The sequence below is a fragment of the Papilio xuthus genome, unplaced genomic scaffold (assembly GCF_000836235.2).
Source record: "Papilio xuthus unplaced genomic scaffold, Pxut_1.1 DF826776.1, whole genome shotgun sequence".
Taxonomy (NCBI): Eukaryota; Metazoa; Arthropoda; class Insecta; order Lepidoptera; family Papilionidae; genus Papilio; species Papilio xuthus.
Window position 1 is genome coordinate 1,010,600 of NW_013531873.1, and position 21,567 is coordinate 1,032,166.

The 21,567-nt window shown below is 36.5% G+C and overlaps 2 protein-coding genes across 2 annotated transcripts; both read right to left on the minus strand.

Moving 5' to 3' along the window:
* Positions 1-940: 940 nt before the first annotated feature.
* Positions 941-13,599, minus strand: LOC106122845 (transferrin). The gene is given in 16 exon segments (XM_082930813.1): positions 941-1,426; positions 2,024-2,168; positions 2,468-2,578; positions 3,619-3,682; positions 4,339-4,484; positions 5,188-5,348; positions 6,088-6,328; positions 7,041-7,210; positions 7,575-7,717; positions 8,493-8,686; positions 9,553-9,697; positions 10,086-10,234; positions 10,685-10,725; positions 10,727-10,816; positions 11,296-11,386; positions 13,278-13,599. Coding segments are annotated over 16 exon segments (2,283 nt in total). The 5' UTR covers positions 13,336-13,599; the 3' UTR covers positions 941-1,092.
* A 732-nt stretch (positions 13,600-14,331) lies between these two features.
* Positions 14,332-20,969, minus strand: LOC106122809 (uncharacterized). Its single transcript, XM_013318906.1, has 11 exons — positions 20,860-20,969; positions 20,324-20,483; positions 19,990-20,184; positions 19,430-19,554; positions 18,911-19,004; positions 18,340-18,525; positions 17,506-17,596; positions 16,973-17,117; positions 16,093-16,196; positions 15,191-15,309; positions 14,332-14,953 (listed from the first exon to the last, which is right to left on the minus strand). Exons 1-11 carry the CDS (start codon positions 20,964-20,966, stop codon positions 14,870-14,872), a joined length of 1,410 nt encoding a protein of 469 aa, XP_013174360.1. The 5' UTR covers positions 20,967-20,969; the 3' UTR covers positions 14,332-14,869.
* Between the last annotated feature and the right edge of the window lie 598 nt (positions 20,970-21,567).

The following is a 21,567-nucleotide window of genomic DNA, read 5'->3' on the forward strand; positions in this document are numbered from 1 at the left end:
TTTTGAAATTATATGTCACTTTTAGACGTAATTTTTATGTTAATCAGTTATAGCAGTTGATAAAAATTACTAGCTTACTTATATAGGTTTAAATTGTAAATTATTAAATAGAAACTAAATAAGTAAATGAATAATCATAGATATATAACCTACAGATAGGTAGTTTGAAGCATAAAAATAAGACAAAAAAAGGCCTTCCGGAGGCCTTTTGTTGGGATAAATTACCTCAGTATCACAAAATATTTGGTAGACCTTCAATTAGACGTCAAACTTAAATCAAACACTATCTTTAGTTTATATATCTATTTTAATGCCACCCAGAGTTGTTAAGTGGTCTCCATTATGGTATATTTAATATTAGTATAAGAATTAGATACTAAGGGTTTCCCTTAGAGATCAATTGATAACTTTGTGTGGTTGTAAGTTTGTAAATTAATTAGAAAATTAGTGTTGAATTGAGGTGTTCAATTGAAATCTATGTTGTGCAGAAATGTATGGATTTATAAGAAATATGAAATATAAAACCTCATTATTTTAATTTATAACTCAAATTAATTTAGGAAGAAATATTTTATAAATATTGTATTAATAAAAAATTGTTTGGATATTGCTTTTTCATTTTTTTTAACTCTACCCTAATATTGTTAACATTTGTATGTCTGTATACTTAACAATCAATCGAAATTGTGTTAATACGTACCTAAAATTCTCTGCTTGTTAATCGCCACTTGTTTTTTATTAAAAGAACATATACAAAAGGAATATATTTTATTTGAAAAAGAATCACGCACACTGGAATTAAAAAAAAAACATTTGGCACACATTTAACAAACTAGTAATAAATTACGTGATATTAACTTGATACAATAGTTAAAAATAATAAAATGTCACGAAATGCTGCAAAACTTAAAAACTTTCTAAATTTTAAACGTTCTTATAATGAATTTTATCATATTTATTTCATTTCAATAAAAAAACAAATCTTAAGAAATCTTACGCGACTGTTACGATGTATTTTATTAACTTAAACATTATTAAAACTATTTAAAAACACTAAAATAATAATTTTAATGTACAAAAACTTTTGACAGTTTAAAATATGAAAACGCGCGTAAGAGCTGTCAAAAGGAATAGAGTTATCATAGAGTAGTTACGCGCAGCCTTTGCTAATGACGGTGGGGCAACACTGGTACAAGCATCTAAGTGTTTAAACAACTCTATGTAGTTCCTCGCTGGTTCATTAGCGGTTTCTGTCGATGGTTCGGATAAACCGACGGCTGTATTTTTGAAAAGTAAATCGTTTATTCCATCGAATGCTGAGAACATTTCTAAGTTAATATGTTGTGTGCCGGATGCTGCGTTGTAGCCAAAATATTGATCTAAATTGTCTAAGAGGACGCTCAGACTGTTTAGTAAGGGATCCGATCTGTGGAAAATGATTAGTTGAAAATGTAACCTATAAATGCTCGTTTAACCTTCGGTTTCTGAGATCAAAATATCTTTATAAAATAAATTCGTCCCTGTCGTTATCTTTGACAAAACAGAGATAATATGTTTTAAACGGGGATTTTGGTCTCAGAAACCCACGGTTAAACGTTAAAGAGAATTGGAATGCTGTCGTGGGTTTGTATTATGATATTCATAGATATTAAAAAAGTAAAAAAAAACTACACTCTAAAAAATAATAGAAATGGAGTAATATCTCTTACTTCAGTAATTAGTAATAATTGTCACTAATATCATTACAATTGGTCCTTTAATTAGAATTTAAAAGGTCAAAAATTAATAGCCATCTACAATTTTGTTGTCAGGGGCTAACAAAAGATGGTGCTATTTGAAATTGTCAGGGGCTAATAAAAGATGATGCTATTTCATATTGTTAGGGGGTAAGAAAAAATGGTGCTATTCGAAATTGTCAGGAACTAACACAATATGGTGCTATTCGAAATTGACAGGGGCTAACGAAAATAGCGTTATTCTTAATGTTTCAAAACCTTCAAAAAACCTCAATAATTATGCTTACCTTCTAGCTAATAGCTCAGAATCAACAACATAAGCGAGCAGACAGGCCTGGTCGATTCCTGCAGTACCGTTAGCTATCGCTAACGTGTTGTTACGACAGAGCGCCCGGAATTGAGATCCTTGGATACCGAGAGACGATAATTGCGCTGAAAAATGATAAAAAATAGATTAATATTGTAAAAAAAAATAAATAAATATACTCAGAATCTGGAAATATATATTTCTTGTATATCATAAGGTGAAAAAGAGGAAGCGGTGACTTGAATTCGCCTAAATTGCGAAATTTCCGCTGTCTAGACATCCGCAACTGTAAATGCGTTGCATACATTTAATCTACAGAGGAGAGAACACACGAAAAGGGATTTCCCCTTCCCATGCGTCCCAAAACTAGATTTTTTTCAATTTGAATGAGATAGCAATATTTATCAATATAATTGAAACTCACAGTCAATATTCTGCATCTCAACAAAGGCGACATCTGTCTCCGGGTCGGCGAGACAGGCGAGCGAGCCGTTGTTGCCGTAGTACATGTTCGTATAGTCGTATGCGCATGTAACTGTTCACAATGTAAATCATTAATAAAATATTAACTTAAGCCAGTCATTGAACAGATTGAGCTTTGTGAGCCTGTATTGAGATTTGTGGAAACCCTGTATTTAGATCTGTGGACACTCTGTATTTAGATTTGTGAACACCCTGTATTTAGATTTGTGAACACCCTGTATTTAGATTTGTGAACACCCTGTATTTAGATTTGTGAACACCCTGTATTTAGATCTGTGGACACTCTGTATTTAGATCTGTGGACACTCTGTATTTAGATTTGTGAACACCTGTATTTAGATCTGTGGACACTCTGTATTTAGATTTGTGAACACCCTGTATTTAGAAGTGTGGACACCCTGTATATAGATATGTGAACAACCTGTATTTAGATTTGTGAACACCCTGTATTTAGATTTGTGAACATCCTGTATTTAGATTTGTGAACATCCTGTATTTAGATTTGTGAACATCCTGTATTTAGATTTGTGAACATCCTGTATTTAGATTTGTGAACACCCTGTATTTAGATTTGTGAACATCCTGTATTTAGATTTGTGAACATCCCGCATATGGACAGATTTTGAACAGCCTGTTTATAAGTTATTGCTGAACATCAGACTAACATCAAGCATACTGTATATGGTCCAATTTTTAACATTTCTATAATATATTCGAAAACTTCCCGTATATCGGAATAAAAATAACTATTCCTATGCTTATTTAGATCATCCTGTATGTATATAATCAATGGAAATGAGAAAATATATGAACCCATTTCACTGGCATGTTATTGTCGATGGATTTATTTTTCATAGTTTTGCCAGGGCCGGCTTTAGATTAGGGTGGTGAAGTGACCGCCCAGGGCGGACAGAAAATGGCGCTATAGCAACACCCTGTTACCCTTAAACTAGGGTAGGCTCCGAGTCCCTCGGTGGGAACATATAGCTGATGGTGATGATAACCCTATTAACCGCCACAAAAGGTGTAGTAAAAAATGGAGGGCAAAAACAGCCCAGGGCGTTAGTACCAGGCCTATTTATAGTTACTTACAGTTAGATTCAGCAACGGTGACAGTTGGCTTGCAAACTGAACAAAGAGTTTTAGCGTCGAAAGTCTGTAAAACAAAATCATACATTTTATTACAAGGAATGGCTCAGTGGTTAAGCACTTGACTTTAGCAGGGTTCGAATCCCATGTATTAACAGAGGTAGAGCCCGCTTTAACATCTTCGCAAGAATTGTCCCGGCTCTCTCGGTGAAATACCACGACCACACAGAAGACACGCCTAAAGTGGAAGCAATTCCGCGTTTCTTCTGATGAGTGTGCGTCCCGGAGGCCTAATTTAGTCCTCTTTCCCTTCCCACTCTTTTTCTTATAGGGAAAGGATAGGAAGTGCAAGTGGACTTTCCGGATGAGAGGATGCATGGAAATATTTTCTTTCTGTGCATCCTCTCCTCCGTCGATTAAAGGTAGGCAACGCATATGCAATTGTGTATGTCTATGGGCAACGGTCACTTCGCTATTTCAGCGATTCTAGGTGACCGCTCGCTCGTTTGCCACCTTATGATCAAAAAATACATATATCCGATGTTATGGTGAAGGAAAACATCTTAATGCTGAATATCTGTGATGTTCAAAGATATGTGTCAAGTCACTGCACTGGGCCATTGACTATGGCCAAGTCAACTTAGTGTAGACCCTGAGTCCATCACTGGTGACGTATAATTTTTAAATTTAAATTCTGTTAAGTAAAGGGTTCGTTAAAATTACCGATGATTCAGAGATGGCATGGGTGGCATCAATGGCACCAGGAGCACAAGTGCCATTGAAAAACTCGCCTACAACTCTCGCGTAGTCACATTCCGATGCGCTTAACACACCGCGCTCCTGCGCCGCGTTCACAAACGCCATGTAAGCTAATGAAAAGGAATTATTAAGTAAAATTATATATTAAATATGACAGATAAGACAGTGGTATCAGTGAATGGACTGATAGCGAAGAGTTTCGACCAACATCTCAAGAAGCTCTCGCTAAACAGTTGGATTAAGGGCCCGATACAAAAGGCAGTTATCCTAGAAACCGCACGCATCGTGTGAAGGTTCCTGTCTGCAGCCCTGACCACTGGTTGTTTGAGTCATGAGACTCCGCAGCCGGTGGTGTTCTATTTTTAATATGTTTTGTATTTATTTTTGGATATGAAATGTGTAAAACTAGCTGTAGCCCGCGACTCCGTTCGTGCGGTATTAAAATTATGCATATGTGTTCTTCCAGACTATGTTCTACATCTATGCCAAATTTCAGCTAGACCTAAGCAGCTGTTCTGGAGATATCTTCTAACAAACATCAAACATTCGTATTTATAAGTAATGTTTATTCAATTACTTTACAAAAATATACTAATATTATAACGCGGAAGAGTTTGTTTGTTTAAACGCGCTAATCTCAGGAACTACTGGTCTGATTTGAAAAATTCTTTGTTTAATGGATAGTCCATTTATAGAGGAAGACTTTATGCTATATAACATTACGCTGCGATAGTTTTTTTTTAAATTCCGCGCGGATGTAGTCGCGGGAGATAGCTAGTAAAAGATAAAAGATATGTTTAATTTAAAACTTACCAATTCCACCGAATTCCGGGAAGCACGCCTTTCTATTTCTTAAGTTTTCGAAGCGCGTGATGTCTTGTTGGGAATCTTTTATAAGAGCGACAACACGAGAGAACGCGGCCGGATCTGAACGTGTGTTTTGAACTAATTTTATAGCTGATAGTTGATAATGTCTGAAATTATACGTAAATTAAAAATTTTCCTTCCATTTTAGGGTTCCGTAACTGTAAAGGAAAAGACCTTAACATCACATTGTCTGTCTGTATGTCAAAATCCTTTTTTATGGAACGCGTGAAGTTATCAAGCTGGAATTTATTTTCTCAGCTGACGAAGTCATGAACAAAAAATGTATATTACACTAGTTGTCGCCCGCGATTCCGTCCTCCCTAAATTATAGAAAACTTAATAAGTAGCCTATGTGTTCTTCCAGACTATGTTCTTATATCTTTCAGTGCCATGCCTCGATTTTTAAGATACCTTCTAACAAACATCCATCCATCTAAACATTCGCATTTATAATATTAGTAACTGTTGCCCGCGACTCCGTCTGCGGATTTTAAACATACATTTCGTAGTCTATGTGTTCTTCCAGACTATGTTTTAAGTGCCTTTCATTGGCGTGCCGTTATAGAGATACTTTCTTACATCCATCCATCTAAACATTCGCATTTATAATATTAGTAGGGTATTTTTATATCCGACCGGTGTGTGCGAAGAATATTCACATGTGCCCACACCCCAGTAAACAGTGAGTCGAGGGAACCAGAGGGGGTTTAGTGGGTAGGCTCCTTGTCCCTTTAGGAATGAGGAGAGAGTTCCACATAACCGGAGTGGCTTTCCCCGAGGCATCGGGTATGCGTAACGCATTCCCCCTCTTAAAAAAAAGGTGTATTTTTTATATAATTAACTTACTGCCTAGATATATATCCGTAGTTTGCTGGAGTTGCTATAAAATCAGCTCTTTCATCTTTAATGTCTTGCAGACATTCAAATGTGTTTGTGCGCTGTTGACAAGATATAGCGGGTTCGATGCCGAGTGTGTACGCGGCTGTACGTAACCACATACATTTTGTGTGTTCTTGTATAGATATTGTACACCAACGACGTGCAGGCAGACAACTTGTTGTCGCGTCTATATTAGTTATGTTGCGAACTGGAAATTGTTGATATCGTTAGGTACCAAAATCCGGCACAGTGCCGGTGTATCGCAACACTAGTTTTATTAAAATGTCGACGTTTATGTCCTGTCAGTAAACATTCTGACATTTGTCACGTGTCTATTTAAGATAGATTAGTTTGATATTTATATAATTTTATTTAACACACAATACAATTTTACACACAATATAATTTTTTTTTAATTTAAAATATAATATAAGTAGTTTATTTTTGTAAATTTACTAATATTTCTAGTACCATTCCAACTAAGTTCTATACTTGTGCTAGGATATGGTTTACAATAGTCGAATATCGGGATTCGAACCCACGACCTCGTGATCGGAAATCCGTACACTTAACCATTAGGCTATTGACGCTTAAATTAAATGAAATTTCGTACATAAAGCAAAACGTCAAAACTATCTGTCATCTGGTCGCCGCCATGACAATTACGTTGTTCGGAGTTGCCATCACTCAAACTAAAAGGTCTAGTACTAGTGTTGCCAATATTAAAAATTCTTATTTGATATCGACTTTTAATTGATTAAAGTTATAAATTAGTTAAACGCGACATATATTTTTGTTAAAATTTTAAAAATTTTAAAAATATGTTATAATCGTAACTGAATTTTGACAATAGATGGCGTTTACACAAAAAATGAAAATTCTGTTTTTTTTTATTTACAAAATTCAAGAGATTAACATACCAGCTGAGGTATAGTTCGCTGGTGAAGGTAGAGTGTCATCAAATATGACACGCGCGTTGGTACCACCGATGATGCCATTGAATAGTATCGCTTGCCAAGTATTGCCACCAGGATTGGCACCATTAGGCCACCAGGAACGCATACTGGCTTGTACCGTTGATGCTATTGCCCTAGAAAATATTATATAAGTATTTATAGTCAGCGGTTCGCCATTTTGGCGAATAGCGGCAGCTTGTTCGTTTGAAAGCTTATAACAACAAAAAAGTGTGTCAAGGGATTTTGTAAGAAAAGAAAAGTGGAAGCAATCCCTTGTTTTGTTTGATGAGGGTATGCCGGAGTCGTAATTTTAGTCCCTTACCTTTCCCATCCTTTTTTTATTAGGAAATAATGGAAGAGATGTGGATTTGACAGAGAAGTCCATATTCTGTTTGTGAGATCCGTCGATTAAAGGTAGACAACGCATCTGCTAATGCAGATATAATGCAGATGTCTATGGGCATCATTTCGCTATTTTGGCGAATCCAGTATACTTACGAGGCAGCAACTATGGCGCTCCAGGGTTGTCGCACGAAGGCGCAAGGTGAGGTGAGGGCACTGAGTACATCAGGTGTGAGAGGACTAAGGGTGCCGTCTTCACATAGTAAAGAGTACTGCTCCGCGTCTTGAGGGTTGCGAGACTGAAAGATAATATGACGTTCCAAAAAAACATAGTGTCATCCCTTTCATTCATTTTGAGAAAAATGAGACGACAATACAAGTCGTGACAATATTTAATTGTTCAAGATCTTATATATACAATTGTGAAGATTTTTTTTTTACTTTGGAATCAAGTTTTGGTCCTTCGAGCCGAGTTTTGCATAGAATTCTGATAAATTAAGTTTTAAAAGAAAAGACTCGTAGCAAAGTTTTTAAATTGAGGCTTCCACTGATATAAAAACGGCTAAACACTGACTTATATACGTCCGGTGGCACCGACTAGTTTCGAGTCCATCGGGGGCCCTTCATTAGGGTGAGTGGGACTGGTATTATTTCGCGGACGAGGCCACCAGCTTACTCTCCCTGATGAAGGGTCTCCGATGGGCTCGAAACTATTCGGTGTCTCCGGACGAATATACGTCAGTGTTTAGCCGTTTTTATATCAGTTTATTATAATGTCTCACGAAAGTTTTAATAATTTGAGGTCTCCACGTTCATCACCTAATGATTTAGACCAGTCTTTACCAAAGTGGGCGCTGCAGGTCTCAAGTTGCGGGTTAAAGTAAAAGTTTCCTTTACAATTCTCCGTTAATATACATATATAGGTCATAATAATTAATTTAATTTGAAGTTATAGTGGTTTTTAAATATGTGAAAATATGGGGGCGCTAAAAATATTGCTCTCAAAGTGGTCAGTAGACAAAATAAGTTTGGGAACCACTGATATAGACGGACATAAAGATTTCTAATACTTACAGTAAAATATTCTCTGACATGTTGCCAGGCTACATACGCGACGCTATTATTTCCATTAGTACGAAGACATTCCAATGCCTGTATGTGCCTATTGTTATTAGAAACTCCGGCTACATTCACACCCATATCTAAAGTGTATTGTGAACATCCGCTGTTCTCACCGCACAGAGAACAGAGAGATGAGAATCTACCCTCTGTGGAAAATAGACAAAAAAATGCAATGTATAGCAGTATTCACGCCCTCTTTAACCCTAAGGATCATAAAAGTATGTATAGGTCTTAGTCATAAGTGATTTAAAACTAAAATTGATCTGCAGATCAGTGAAGTGACTCGCAGCTCAATGTGTACCTGCATAGGGTTATGTTCAATCTATAGCAGTATTTCTAGACTTAACCCTAAGGTATATAAAAGATGTATGGATGTTAATCATGGGTCAACTAAAATTGATTGTAGATCAGGCTCACAGTTCATATGTGGGGTGCAGATCAGTGAAGTGACTCGCAACTCAATTTGTACCTGCATATTTATGTTCAGACTATAGCAGTATTTCTAGACTTTACCCTAAGGAATATAAAAGGTTTATGGATCTTAATTATGGGTCAACTAAAATTGATTGTACATCGGGCTCACAGTTCATATGTGGAGAGCATATCAGTGAAGTGACTAGCAACTCAATTTGTACCTGCATATTTATGTTCAGACTATAGAAATATTTCTGGACTGCTAAGCCCTTAAAACCATAAAAGAATAATGGATCCTAGTCATAAATAACTTAAAACTAAAAATGGTGACCTGTAAATCACCGGCTCAGTTCAGTTTTTGTACCTTTATCGAGTTATGATTTGTGTTTCGAGGTGCGAACTGCTAGTCGGATTATAATTTTAGTATGAGATGTAAGTTAGCAATTTAGTTGTTGAGCGGCTCAAAGGTTCAAGACTTTGTGAACTTTTGAATCGATTCAAAGCTGATTTTAGCTGAGTTACCCATGTTTAAGTAAGGTTCTTTAAGCATATATTGGATTTAACAATAAGATTTTTGTGTGAAATTTTAATGTCTTACTTAAGTTGGTATCAACAGTGGTGTTTGCACTCCAAGGTCCCGGTCTGCAGGCTCTGGGGAAGAATTGGGTCAGAGTTTCCAGTTCCAACTCCTCAGCGGTCTTGCCGGCCACGTTAGCGTCAGGGCAACGATCAGTACGGGCAACCTAGATTAAGAATACAAAGCTGTCGCACGCGACTCCGTCTGCGAGGAAACTATGTGTTCTTCCAGACTATGTTCTACATCTATAGCATATTTCAGCGAGATCCCTTCTTAAACTCCGATTTACATATGTATATTTGTCCGACGTTCTTACGGTAAAGGAAAACACCGCGATGCTGCACATATCTGAGAAGAAATTTAAAGATATGTGTGAAGTCAACCCGCACTTGGCCATCGTGGTTGACTATGGCCTATTCACCCTTAACTTAGGGTAGGCTCCGAGCCCCTCGGTGGGGACGCACAGTGAGCTGATGATGATGATACGAGTTTACAGTTCAAAAGTTGAGAAAAAAGTTTATGAATTTCAGATTACAGTTACTTAAAATACTTACCACACGTTCGAAAGTCTTCAAGACACGAGGTGACCAGCGCACCTCAGCTTCATCGAAGCCTGGATGGCAATAGTTGCCTCCGCGTAGACCTTCCAGACCTCCAGTGTGACTGTTGGGTACAACGGCTACAGCTTCGAAAGCGTATGGCTCTGGAAAGTTTATTATTATTTAAATTCTCTGATGCTACTTAAGTTTTGTGGTCCCCCCTTATTCTGTGCGGAGTTAAAAAAAACTGGGTTCTTCCAGACTATGTTCTACATCTATGCCAAAATTCAGCAAGTTCAATGCAGATGTGAAGATAATTGCTAACAAACATCCATCCAAACATTCGCAATTACTAGTAAAACTAGCTGTTGCCCGCGACTCCGTACGCGCGGAGTTAAAAAAAATCTTAATTTGTTGCCTATGTGTTCTTCCAGGCTATTTTCTACATGTATGCCAAATTTCAGAGAGATCCGTTCAGCTGTTCTTAAGATATTTTCTAACAAACATACATCTAAACATTCTGATTTATAATATTAGTAAGAAGTATTTTAATGGCCGCCATGTATGGAATTTGACGTTAATAAGTTTACTACTTTATGACATTCATTTGGTACCTGGTCTGCTAACATCTCTAATGGTGGCTATCACTCTGTTTGGGTTGCATTTGTGATAGCAGCATCATCTCTTCCTCAGAGAAAACTCCGACATCAACTGAGTTACGAGCTAATCGTAGCGCGCAGTCAATTCTGAAAGAAGATAATTAAAAGATTAGTGTGCGATTCCGATTACATATGTACATTTATCCGACGTTACGGTGAAGGAAAACATCGTGATGCTGCACATATCTGAGAAGAAATTCAGAAGATATGTGTGAAGTCACTGCACTGGGCCAGCATTGACTATGGTCTAGTCAACCCTAATAGGATGATGGTTATGTTATGAGGAAGAATTGCATGTGGCAAGAAGAAGATTAAGTGTCAGTGTGGAGGGTTATAGATAGAAGTAGGTCTAGGAGTAGATGGATTGCGTGAAAGTTGCTATGATTAAGAAGGGGGTGACGGAGATGATGGCAGATAGATTTGGAGGACTGAAACCTTGTTCGCCGACCCCAAGTAAGTAGGACAATCACAAGGGGATGATTGACACTACATGAAAAACGAATATAACCCTTATTTTAAATGTTTTTTTTTTAAATTGGCAGCAAAATTAGTAGAATTGTAGTTACCTTGATTCAACCGGTTGACAGACAGCTCGACTGCCATCTTTGTCTAGGCTTTGACAGAGAACTGGATTTGATGTAGAAATACAGACCCTATCTGAAAATTTAATTAATATGTTTTAATGCAAATTATCAACATGGGATTTGTTGTTAAACTAATCTGACTGTTAAAATAAATAGTTAAAAATTCTCGTAAATACAGTGCTAAGAATAAACTGTTTTAGCCGTAGAATATATTTAAACACGTGTTTTAACCCTTTGAAAGCCGAAGAATATTATGGTCGTCAAAAGAAATATGTATCATCAAACATTCAGTATAAATGTTTCGTTATCGGTCAAGAAATCATTTTGCAAGTATGCGTGTTTTCAATAGCCATGATTTGTCAAAGCTGTACTTTCTAGATTAGAGCTGATTACATGACTTATATCGACTATTAATTAACTCAAGTATGGTCAAATACGCCCTTAAGTATAATATTTCAAAATATCTTACTAATATTATAAATGCGAATGTTTAGATGGATGTTTGTTTGAAGATATCTCCAGAACTGAACAGATCTCGATGAAATTTGGCATACATATAGAACATAGTCTGGTAGAACACATATGTTACTAATTTAGGCCTTTTTAAGAGTCGCTGGCGACAGCTAGGTTTTTCATAAATTACTACTTAATGTTGGAAACTAACATTCTGAGTTGGACGGTTCAAGTGCGTTGAACTTTTGAATCGATTCAAATTTGATTTACACAACTGGTGATTATAAATTTACTCAAGTATACGCCCTTATGTACAATATCTCATAATATATAATACTAAGTATTATATAAATTAATCCTTATCTACAAATCGTCATATGACTTTCAAACAAATGCCCTACCTATGTTAGTGATAAGTATTTCGTTTGACGTGATAACTCTAGATCATTTTACATGTTTGAGTAGAACATAAGAACTATTAAAACGATTTCTATAGTTTATTCATTATTAGAATAAAAATATATATATTTACACATGCCATTAGGCCTACGGAATACACATTCATAAAACGAAACGTAGGATTACTTCAATTTGAAGAGTCTTTTTTAAATGATAAGGTGGCAAACGAACAACTGACCAGCTGCCCATAGACATATGCAATTGCAGATGCGTTGCCTACCTTTAATCGATGGAGGAGACGCACAGAAAAGGATTTTTCCTTAATATTCATCCCCTACTCTACTAAACCCATCCTTATAAGAAAATGGATGGAAAGGGAAAGAGGACTAATCTTAGGTCTCCGGAACGCGCACTCATAAGACTGTAGGTGGAATTGCTTCCACTTGAAGTGTGTCTTCTGTGTGGTCGTGGTATTGCACCTGGCTAGTTGGTTAATTTCTGTTAAGATATTGGTTGTTTATAGTGTTTTCAGTTTTTTTTTGGTCATAATTAATCGTATTAACTTTCCATACGTTCGTTGTAGCAACTTAAACTTTTGATGTTAATATATTAATATAAAAAGATAATTATGTTTAACAATATTAAATACTTAAAAGATAAGATTAGTTTGTACGTTAAAGTCTGACAATACAATCGAAACAGGAAAAGCTGGAACCTATAAGTGAGAGTCCGGTTCCGACGGAACACCATAAGTGAGAAAAATATTAGCCCTTTGAACTCTTGGTTCACCAATTGTGATTGTAATTAATTTCCTACATATTTATAATACTACTAGCTGTTGCCAGTGCTGTCCGCGCGGAATTAAAAACAAACTTAATAAGTAGCCTATGTGTTCTTTCAGATTATGTTCTATATATATGCCAAATTTCATCAAGATCCGTTGAGCCGTTCTGGAGATATCTTCTAACAAACATCCATCGAAACATTCGTAAAATAGTTCCAATTTAGAAATCTACATTTTTGCATGCAAAAAGCTAAAAAAACTATACTAAAATCATATCTTTACAACAATTTATATCTAAATCCATTTTATCAATAATTATATAACTTACGAATCTGTCCAGTAACACTGCCGACTAAGAAAATAAATAAAAACTCCTTGTAACCCATTCTTGAGCACTTTCACAATAAAAAAAGAAAAAACACTATAGGACGAAATGTCCTAACGCCGCGCCCGTAAAAAACACCGATGTAACTAAAGCGTTTGATACGTTAGCCCTATATGTATTAGTTATTTAAAAAACATCGCATAGCATTTACTTTGATATCTTATCAATATTTCGAAATTCAGAGTAAAGGTGGGCGATATCGTTACGCGATAACACGATAAGGGCGTAACTAAATAAATTTTACTATGGTGTATCGCAAGGTATCGTTTTAGGACCAACATTGTTTCATTCAAAATCATATTTTTCTGTATTATTTAGTAATAAATCCATTTTAAAACACAGATTAGCTTAAAATTAAAATGTTGGTTTAAAAGATTTGTCTAATTTTTTTGTTATTAGATGGTTAACGACTATAGTCAAATGACCTAATAAAAAATATAATAAAAATTAAAAAATACGTCTATGATGGATGATTTGAATAAGGGTTTTATGTTTTTTTTTAAATCTAATCTAATGATTGGTTATTTCATATTTCTAGGTCATAGTTTTAAGATGTAATTTAAGTTAGGTTATCTTTTTGGGGTTTAACATTTTAGGAGGTCATTCTGTTTTATGGGTTTCTGAGACCAAAAATCTCTATCGAACATATAATTTTAAACGGAGATTTTGGTCTCAGGAACCCAATTTGCAGTAATTTTCAATCTAACTCAGAGCCTTAGGGAACGTACCCATACTACTTGACCCTTTTAGGGGTGGAGGGGGGGTGGGCGGAGCCTTTAAAATACTACGGTCAGTCACAGTACAGGGGGGGGACGGCTCAGATTTTAGTCACGTAATCGTTAGTTGTTTTTTTCATAATACATAATTCACTACTAATTTAAGAATGCATGCAGTCTTATGTTATAAAGAAGAGTAAGAGCCAAATAATTTCTTTTGTCAATTTTACCTGTGAAATTACTACGTAAAAACTAAAGGGGGGTGTTAGCATGTACTACGAGTGGTCACCGAGGGGAGGGAGGGGTCGAAAAAACTAAAAAATAGGTCACGTAGTATGGGTATGTTCCCTTAGTAGTCAGGATCTTTTTAGGTTTCAACAATCCTGTATTCCATGGCTAGTTACGGTTATGTAGTAATAAAATTTAACGGTCGCCATTTATCATATTGATAAGAACCAAGGTTTCTTAGAAATGATAGTAATCAAGGACTGTTTTGTACAACATAAGCCACGCCTGATTCGACGTCATAGAGAAACAAAGGAATTTATACTTTAAAACTATTGAATTAGATATCAAATTCGAATTAGAATTATTTGGTTGATTGTAGTCATATTTTTGTTGGATAAATGATGTCATCGAGTTACTAAGTTGTCTGGTTTGTTCATACAATATTTGTAAAGATGATTTTCGATTTTATTGTAAAGGAAATAAGGTTTGTTTTTCAATAGTATAGTATTTGAGGATGGATTTGTAAGTAAAATGATTCAAGTTCTAATAAAAATCAATTGATAAATCCGTAGTCATGATTTTTTTAAGTGACTAATTTAAACGGAACTGACTCTTTCTCAGATTAATTCTAGATTTAACCATAATTCTATTTCCGTTTTTAAAGGATCTTGCAACCTGTAAGAAAATACTAGGTTAAAATTTTTTCTTGACCAACACCAATCTTATTAATATTATAAATGCGAATGTTTAGATGTATGTTTGTTTGAAGATATCTCCAGAACGACTGAACGGATCTTGATGAAATTTGTCATACATATAGAATATAGTCTGTAAGAACACATAGGCTACTAATTATGTTTTTTTTTAATTCCCCGCCTGAAGACTCGAAGGAGACAGTAAGAAGTTACTAACCATTATGTTACTTTTCTTCTGGAAAGCTTTGATAATCTTGTCTAAAATAAAATAGAAGATTTCAACAAAACTAATAAAACTAGCCCCTAAAAAGAGTCCTGCAGCACCACCGAACGATACTGAAAATAATGATTAAATCTCAAATACAGATGACAAAGAAGACGAAGAAAGTGGTGTTAGTTACACTATTTATAACTCAAGAACAGCTTTACCGATATGAGTGAAAATTGTTGAGGAGGTAGCTTAGAGCCAGGAGACGGACATAGGATACTATTTATTATTTTTTTTGGATTTATGCCTTAAAGAGCTGATTTTTGAATGTTTAGATGGATGTGATGTGGATGGATGGATGTGCTACACTAATTAAGTTTTTTATATATCCTCGCGGAGTCGCGGGCGACACCTAGTATAACATAATAACATTCTTCCAATGAAGAAAACATCGTAATGCAAATATCTGTCTAGAAATGTCAAAGACATGTGTGAAGTCGCACTTGGCCTGAAATGATTAGGTCCTTCAAACCCTAAATCTTACTAATATTATAAATGCGAATGTTTAGATGTTTATTAGAAGGTATCTCCAGAACGACTGAATGGATCTCTATGAAATTTGTCATACATATAGAACATAGTCTGGAAGAACACGTAAGCTACTAATTATGTTTTTTTTTTAGTTGAGACTTCAATCTGTTAAGTGGGACTAAATTAAAAAAAATTAGACATAATTTTAGAACTCTATATCAAAGTTAACTAAATGAAATATAGAACTTTGTTTTATAAAATAAGGGTGTAAACGAGCAGCGGGAAGACTAAGGTGTTCAAAGACGCCCATGGACATCAGTAATACCAGAGGAATGTGCTGATGCTTTGCGATTCAATTCTGAAACGCTTTGTACACTTACCGACTAAATCTTCAAAATGGAAAACAATCTCTCTAGTATATCTAGTTCTTGGTGCCTGTACTGTGAATCTGACGGCAGCACGATTCTGGAAGGGTCCACGATCCCTAGAAATGCGAATGTTTGGATGTATGGTTTTTTTTTATATCATAAGGTGGCAAACGAGCGAACGGCCACCTGAAATCGCTGAAATAGCGAAGTGACCGTTGCCCATAGACATACGCAATTGCATATGCGTTGCCTACCTTTAATCCACGGAGGAGAGGATGCACAGAAAGAAAATATTTCCCCTTTCCATGCATCCTCTCATCCGGAAAGTCCACTTCCACTTCCCATCCTTTCCTCATAAGAAAAAGGGAGGGAAGAGAAAGAGGACTAAATTAGGCCTCCGGGACGCACACTCATCAGACGAAACGCGGATGTTGGTTAGAAATATCAAGTAAGGAAGGGATGTGGAACATAGGTTACTAAGACACATCCATCAGATTGTATTTGGATTGCTTCTTAAGACGTGTCTTCTGTGTGGTCGTGGTATTGCAGGTATCTCCAAAATGGCTCAACGGATCTCGATAAAATTTGGCATACATATAGAACACAATCTGATATACATAGGCTACTAATTATGTTTCTTTTTAATTCCACGCGGACGGAGTCGCGGGCGACAACTAGTATTCAATGTAAAAGTAAGGTATGGAAATAAACAAGGCTTTATTATTATACTAGCTGTCGCCCGCGACTCCGTCCGCGCGGGATTAAAACTAGATGTTGTCCGATTCTCAGACCTACTCAATATGCTCACAAAATTTCATAAGAATCGGTCAAGCCGTTTCTGAGGAGTATGGGAACAGAAACTATGACACGAGAATTTAATATATAAGATTACCAGAGCTGATCCACAATGGATATCTCTCTGAATACAGCGTCGACACATTGTTGATTGCAAACACAACGTACTCCGCCAAAATTGGCGAGTTGCTGGCTATGACCCGCCAGACACCACATGCCGGCAACGTCACACGGCTTGCTCTCTGATACAAGATTATTTTATATCATTAGGTGGCAAGCAATCATCAGCTCGCTATACATCCCCATCGAGAGGCTCAGAGTCTACCCTATTTTTTTTGTTATTTAATTCATATCCGTTTAATCTTAATTTCTAGTTAACTAAGCCATAAGTTTCTTGTTTGAGCGAACGTTTTATTTCTTTAACACAAAAAATTACTTTATAAAAGAACGCCATCTTTTGTTAAAATTTTACCAACAAAGCGAATTCTATGCGGAGTTGTAAAATAGTTTTAAAACGTACAAATAGATGGCGTTGATATTAATTTAATATATTAAACAAAACGAGATCCTTCTAGAATAGAATTTGAGGTTATTTTTGTTAGTTTTTGATAAATGTGAATAAAAACCCACCTGCATAGAAATAGTAGAAAGGTCGACATCCACACAATTGTAATGCAAGTTTAATACGACAGGAAAGACGACATGTATTTGTACTATACACCTGTGAAGTTTAAATTTATTACTATCTTACTAATATTATAAACGCGAATATTTAGATGTATGTTTTTTTACTAAAAGGTGGCGAACGGCTCCTTGAAATCGCTGAAATAGCGAAGTGACCGTTGCCCATAGACATACGCAATTACATATGCGTTGCCTACCTTTAATCCTCGGAGGAGAGGATGCACAGAAAGAAAATATTCTCCCTTTCCATGCATCCTTTCATCCGGAAAGTCCGCTTCCACTTCCCATACTTACAAAACATTCAACGTCCTAAGAAAAAGGGTGGGAAGGGAAAGAGGACTAAATAAGCCATCCGGGACGCACACTCATCAGAATGTACTTGGAATTGCTTCCACTTGAGACGTGTCATCTGTGTGGTCGTGGTATTTCACCGGACGAACCAATTCGTACGAAGATGTTAAAGTTTGCTCTACCGCTGTTAAGATGCATCCTCTCATCCGGAAAATCCACTTCCACTTCCTTTCCTAATAAAGCCGTTCAGTAGCTGCTACATCGCCCGCGTTTATTATAACACGAAGATGCCCGCCGTTACACGATTTTGCATCGGCGGCCATCTTGGAATTTTCAAAGTCCCATATTCAACTCTTTAAGGTTTTTTAATTTGATGGCTATAGTCAAAAGTGTGTCGCCATTTTAGAATTTACAATAATATTAATTTGAGGAATTTTATGGCTTAAATAAAGTTTGGGGTTCAAGAGTGGGGCCGTGTCTAAACATTACCTGCCTGTCTTTACCCATAGGTTCGTCGTTATACAAACATCTTCTTCGCTGCGGACGAAGAATCCTAACTTCTCTACCAGTTCGTGTCTCCATTACGCTGAGTTCAGTTATACGGTTCAGTGTTAAGAATGTCCGAGATACGAGACTTGTTAATTCCATGATATCATATGGAGAATGAACGTAAATCTACGAATTATAAATGCAAATTAAGCGTCAATAGCCTAACGGTTAAGTGTACGGATTTCCGATCACGAGGTCGGGGTTTCGAATATACATTCGTCTATTGTAAACCATATCCTAGCACAAGTCTAGAGCTTAGTTGGAATGGTACAAGAAATATAGATGGATGTTTGTTTGAATGTATCTCCGGAAGGGCTGAACGGATTTTGATGAAATGTGGCTAACATATAGAACATAGTCTGGAACACATAGGCTACTATTTTATTTAGACCTAGTCGTTGATGACTGCTAGTTATATACTTAGAAATAGAATATCATAGACAATACAATCTTATTTTTTTTTAATTAATTTTATATTAGCCTTAAGGGTTTTTTGTCGAAATGTACTTACATCAATTGGTTTTGGAGATTCAAACATAACGTAACAGCTTAGAGATGAATATTTACATGTAAATGGATCAAAAGTTACAATTCCTGTGTTATTACTGGAAGGAATTGAAATTATTAATAAAGAATTGCGACAAATAAAGTTGAATCTTACTAATAATGTGAATCAAGCGTCGGTGTCTCAGTGGTCAAGCACTTGACTTGCAATCTACAGGTCCTGGGTTCGAATCCCGACATGTACCAATGTGTTTTTCCATTTCCGATTTACATATGTACATTTATTTGATGTTACGGTGAAGGAAAACATCGTGATGCTGCACATATCTGAGAAATTCAATGATATGTGTGAAGTCACTGCACTTGGCCTGTGGTTGACTATGGCCTAATCACCCTTAACTTAGGGTAGGCTCCGAGCCCCTCAGTGGGGACGTATAGTGAGCTGATGATGATGATTAATGTGATTGTTACAATTTTTTTCTTTTATATGAGAATTTTGATCTCGGAAACCCACGGTAAAACTTACATAGCGACATCTGCAGTTGCTACCGAGTTTATACTGTAACATACGCCGGCTTCTGTCATAACCGGTGTCCATTTTGCGGTGATATCCCGAGACCAGGTCGTCTTCACTTGTTGTTCAGGTGATACCTAGATTTATATCTTACTAGTATTATAAATGCGAATGGTTGTATGGATCTTTATGAAATTTGTCATAGATGTAGAGCATAGTCTGGAAGAACACATAGGCTGTTAGTACTGGTGGCCTAATTTTAGTTTCCTCTTTCCCTTCCCACCCTTTCTCTTTAAAAAAAGGATTGGAAGTCGAAGTGGATGTGAGATGATGCATGGAAAGGGAAAATATTCTCTTTCTATACATCCCCTCCTCCGTCGATTAAAGGCAACGCATATGCGATTGCGTATGTCTATGGGCAACGCTTCGATGTTTCAGCGATTTTAGGTGGCCGCTCGTTCGTTGTCCACCCTTATGATATAAAACATGTTTTGTTTATTTAATAGGATATAAGACGGACTCGCGGACAGCTGGTAGTATTATATATATAGATAATAACATAAACAATTTACATCAATAGTCAGTTGGTACAAATCCACATCCAGCTCCTCATCATGCATGAACTCCTGGTATCCGTCTAGATGGAACAGGTCAGAGTTAGCGACAGTGGTCACGAAGCGGCTGTAATAAGCATACTTGTTGTCTCCAGGTTTTACTTGCCAATGTTTCTTGATTACTTGAACCATCTTCTCTGGGTTCACTCGATCCTGACCACATAGAAAACATCTGATAACTACCAACTTTTGCTGTGAGATGGCTGTTCTGGAGGAAAATTCTTGACATGTTCCCCCATCTTACTAATATTATAAAATAGTTAATAGTGTTTAAAGGAACATGATAGCTCACCTGATCACATATTGTCACACCTGGTAGAGCGAAACGCCAAGATCGGAAGTCCTTTTCCAATGTAACTACAGTGGGGTTCTCATTGTACCTTTGGAACTGACCTAGAGAGACTTCCACAACACCCCATATAGCGGAACCAGATATCAAAACCCATAATACTCTGAAATATATTAATTAATAAAGAAAAATAGCCTGAAAGTTCACTTACTAATATTATAAATGCGAATGTTTGTTGGAAGGTATGTCCAGAACTTTTACAGTGAAGGAAAACATCATGATGCTGCACATATCTGCGATGAAATTCAAAGATATGTGTTAAGTCAACCCGCACTGAGCCAGCGTGGTTGTCTTAACCCGCAGTGGGGACGTATGTTGCTGATGATCTCCAGAACGGCTGAACCGATCTCAATGAAATTTGGCATATATGTAGAACATAGTCTGGAGGAACACAGGCTACAAATTAAGTTATAAATAATTCCTGGATTTTGGTATCAGAAAGCCATGGAATGTTTAAATATAAATCTTTGATATCTCACCTTTCCAACCAATGTCTTCTAGGCATTGCGATATGGTTGAATCCATTTATATTAGTTTGAAGACAGAATTCTTTTACACATTTTATCAAATATTTCCATCTAGTCATTTTATTAATAAATATTCTAGCACTTTTTTGTGTCTGAGTAGTCACTGTTTGCCTTAACGAGGTATTTACAGCTTCACCGGGCTTGAGGCCGAGCGCAGATGTCGCTTAGCCTGAACCTCGTTTCATCATCATCAACCTGCCCTTATCCCCATCGAGGGTCGGCACCGTATGTACTACTCCTCCATACATCTCTATCAGCCGTCATATCCGAGTCTACCCCCTTCTTACGCATATCCTCTTTCACACAGTCATTCCATACTTTTTTTGGTCTTCCTCTACCCTTGTAGCCATCCACATTCAATCTCATTACTTTTTAGCTTATATCATCATCATCCCTCCTCATAACATGTCCAAACCACGCTAATCTTTTACTCCTCAATTTCTCGATCACTGACACTACTTTGAAACTTCCTCTAATATACACATTTCTAACTTTATCCTTCCTTGTCACACCACACATCCATCTTAGCATACGCATTTCAGCTACATGCAATCTTCTTTCGTTAAACCTCGTTTAAGAGTAACAAGACTCGAGGGCTCCCTCAGGAGCCTCGGCTCGGGCTGTTACTTCGTTATTGTCACCGAGCTCTTATTGAGAGGT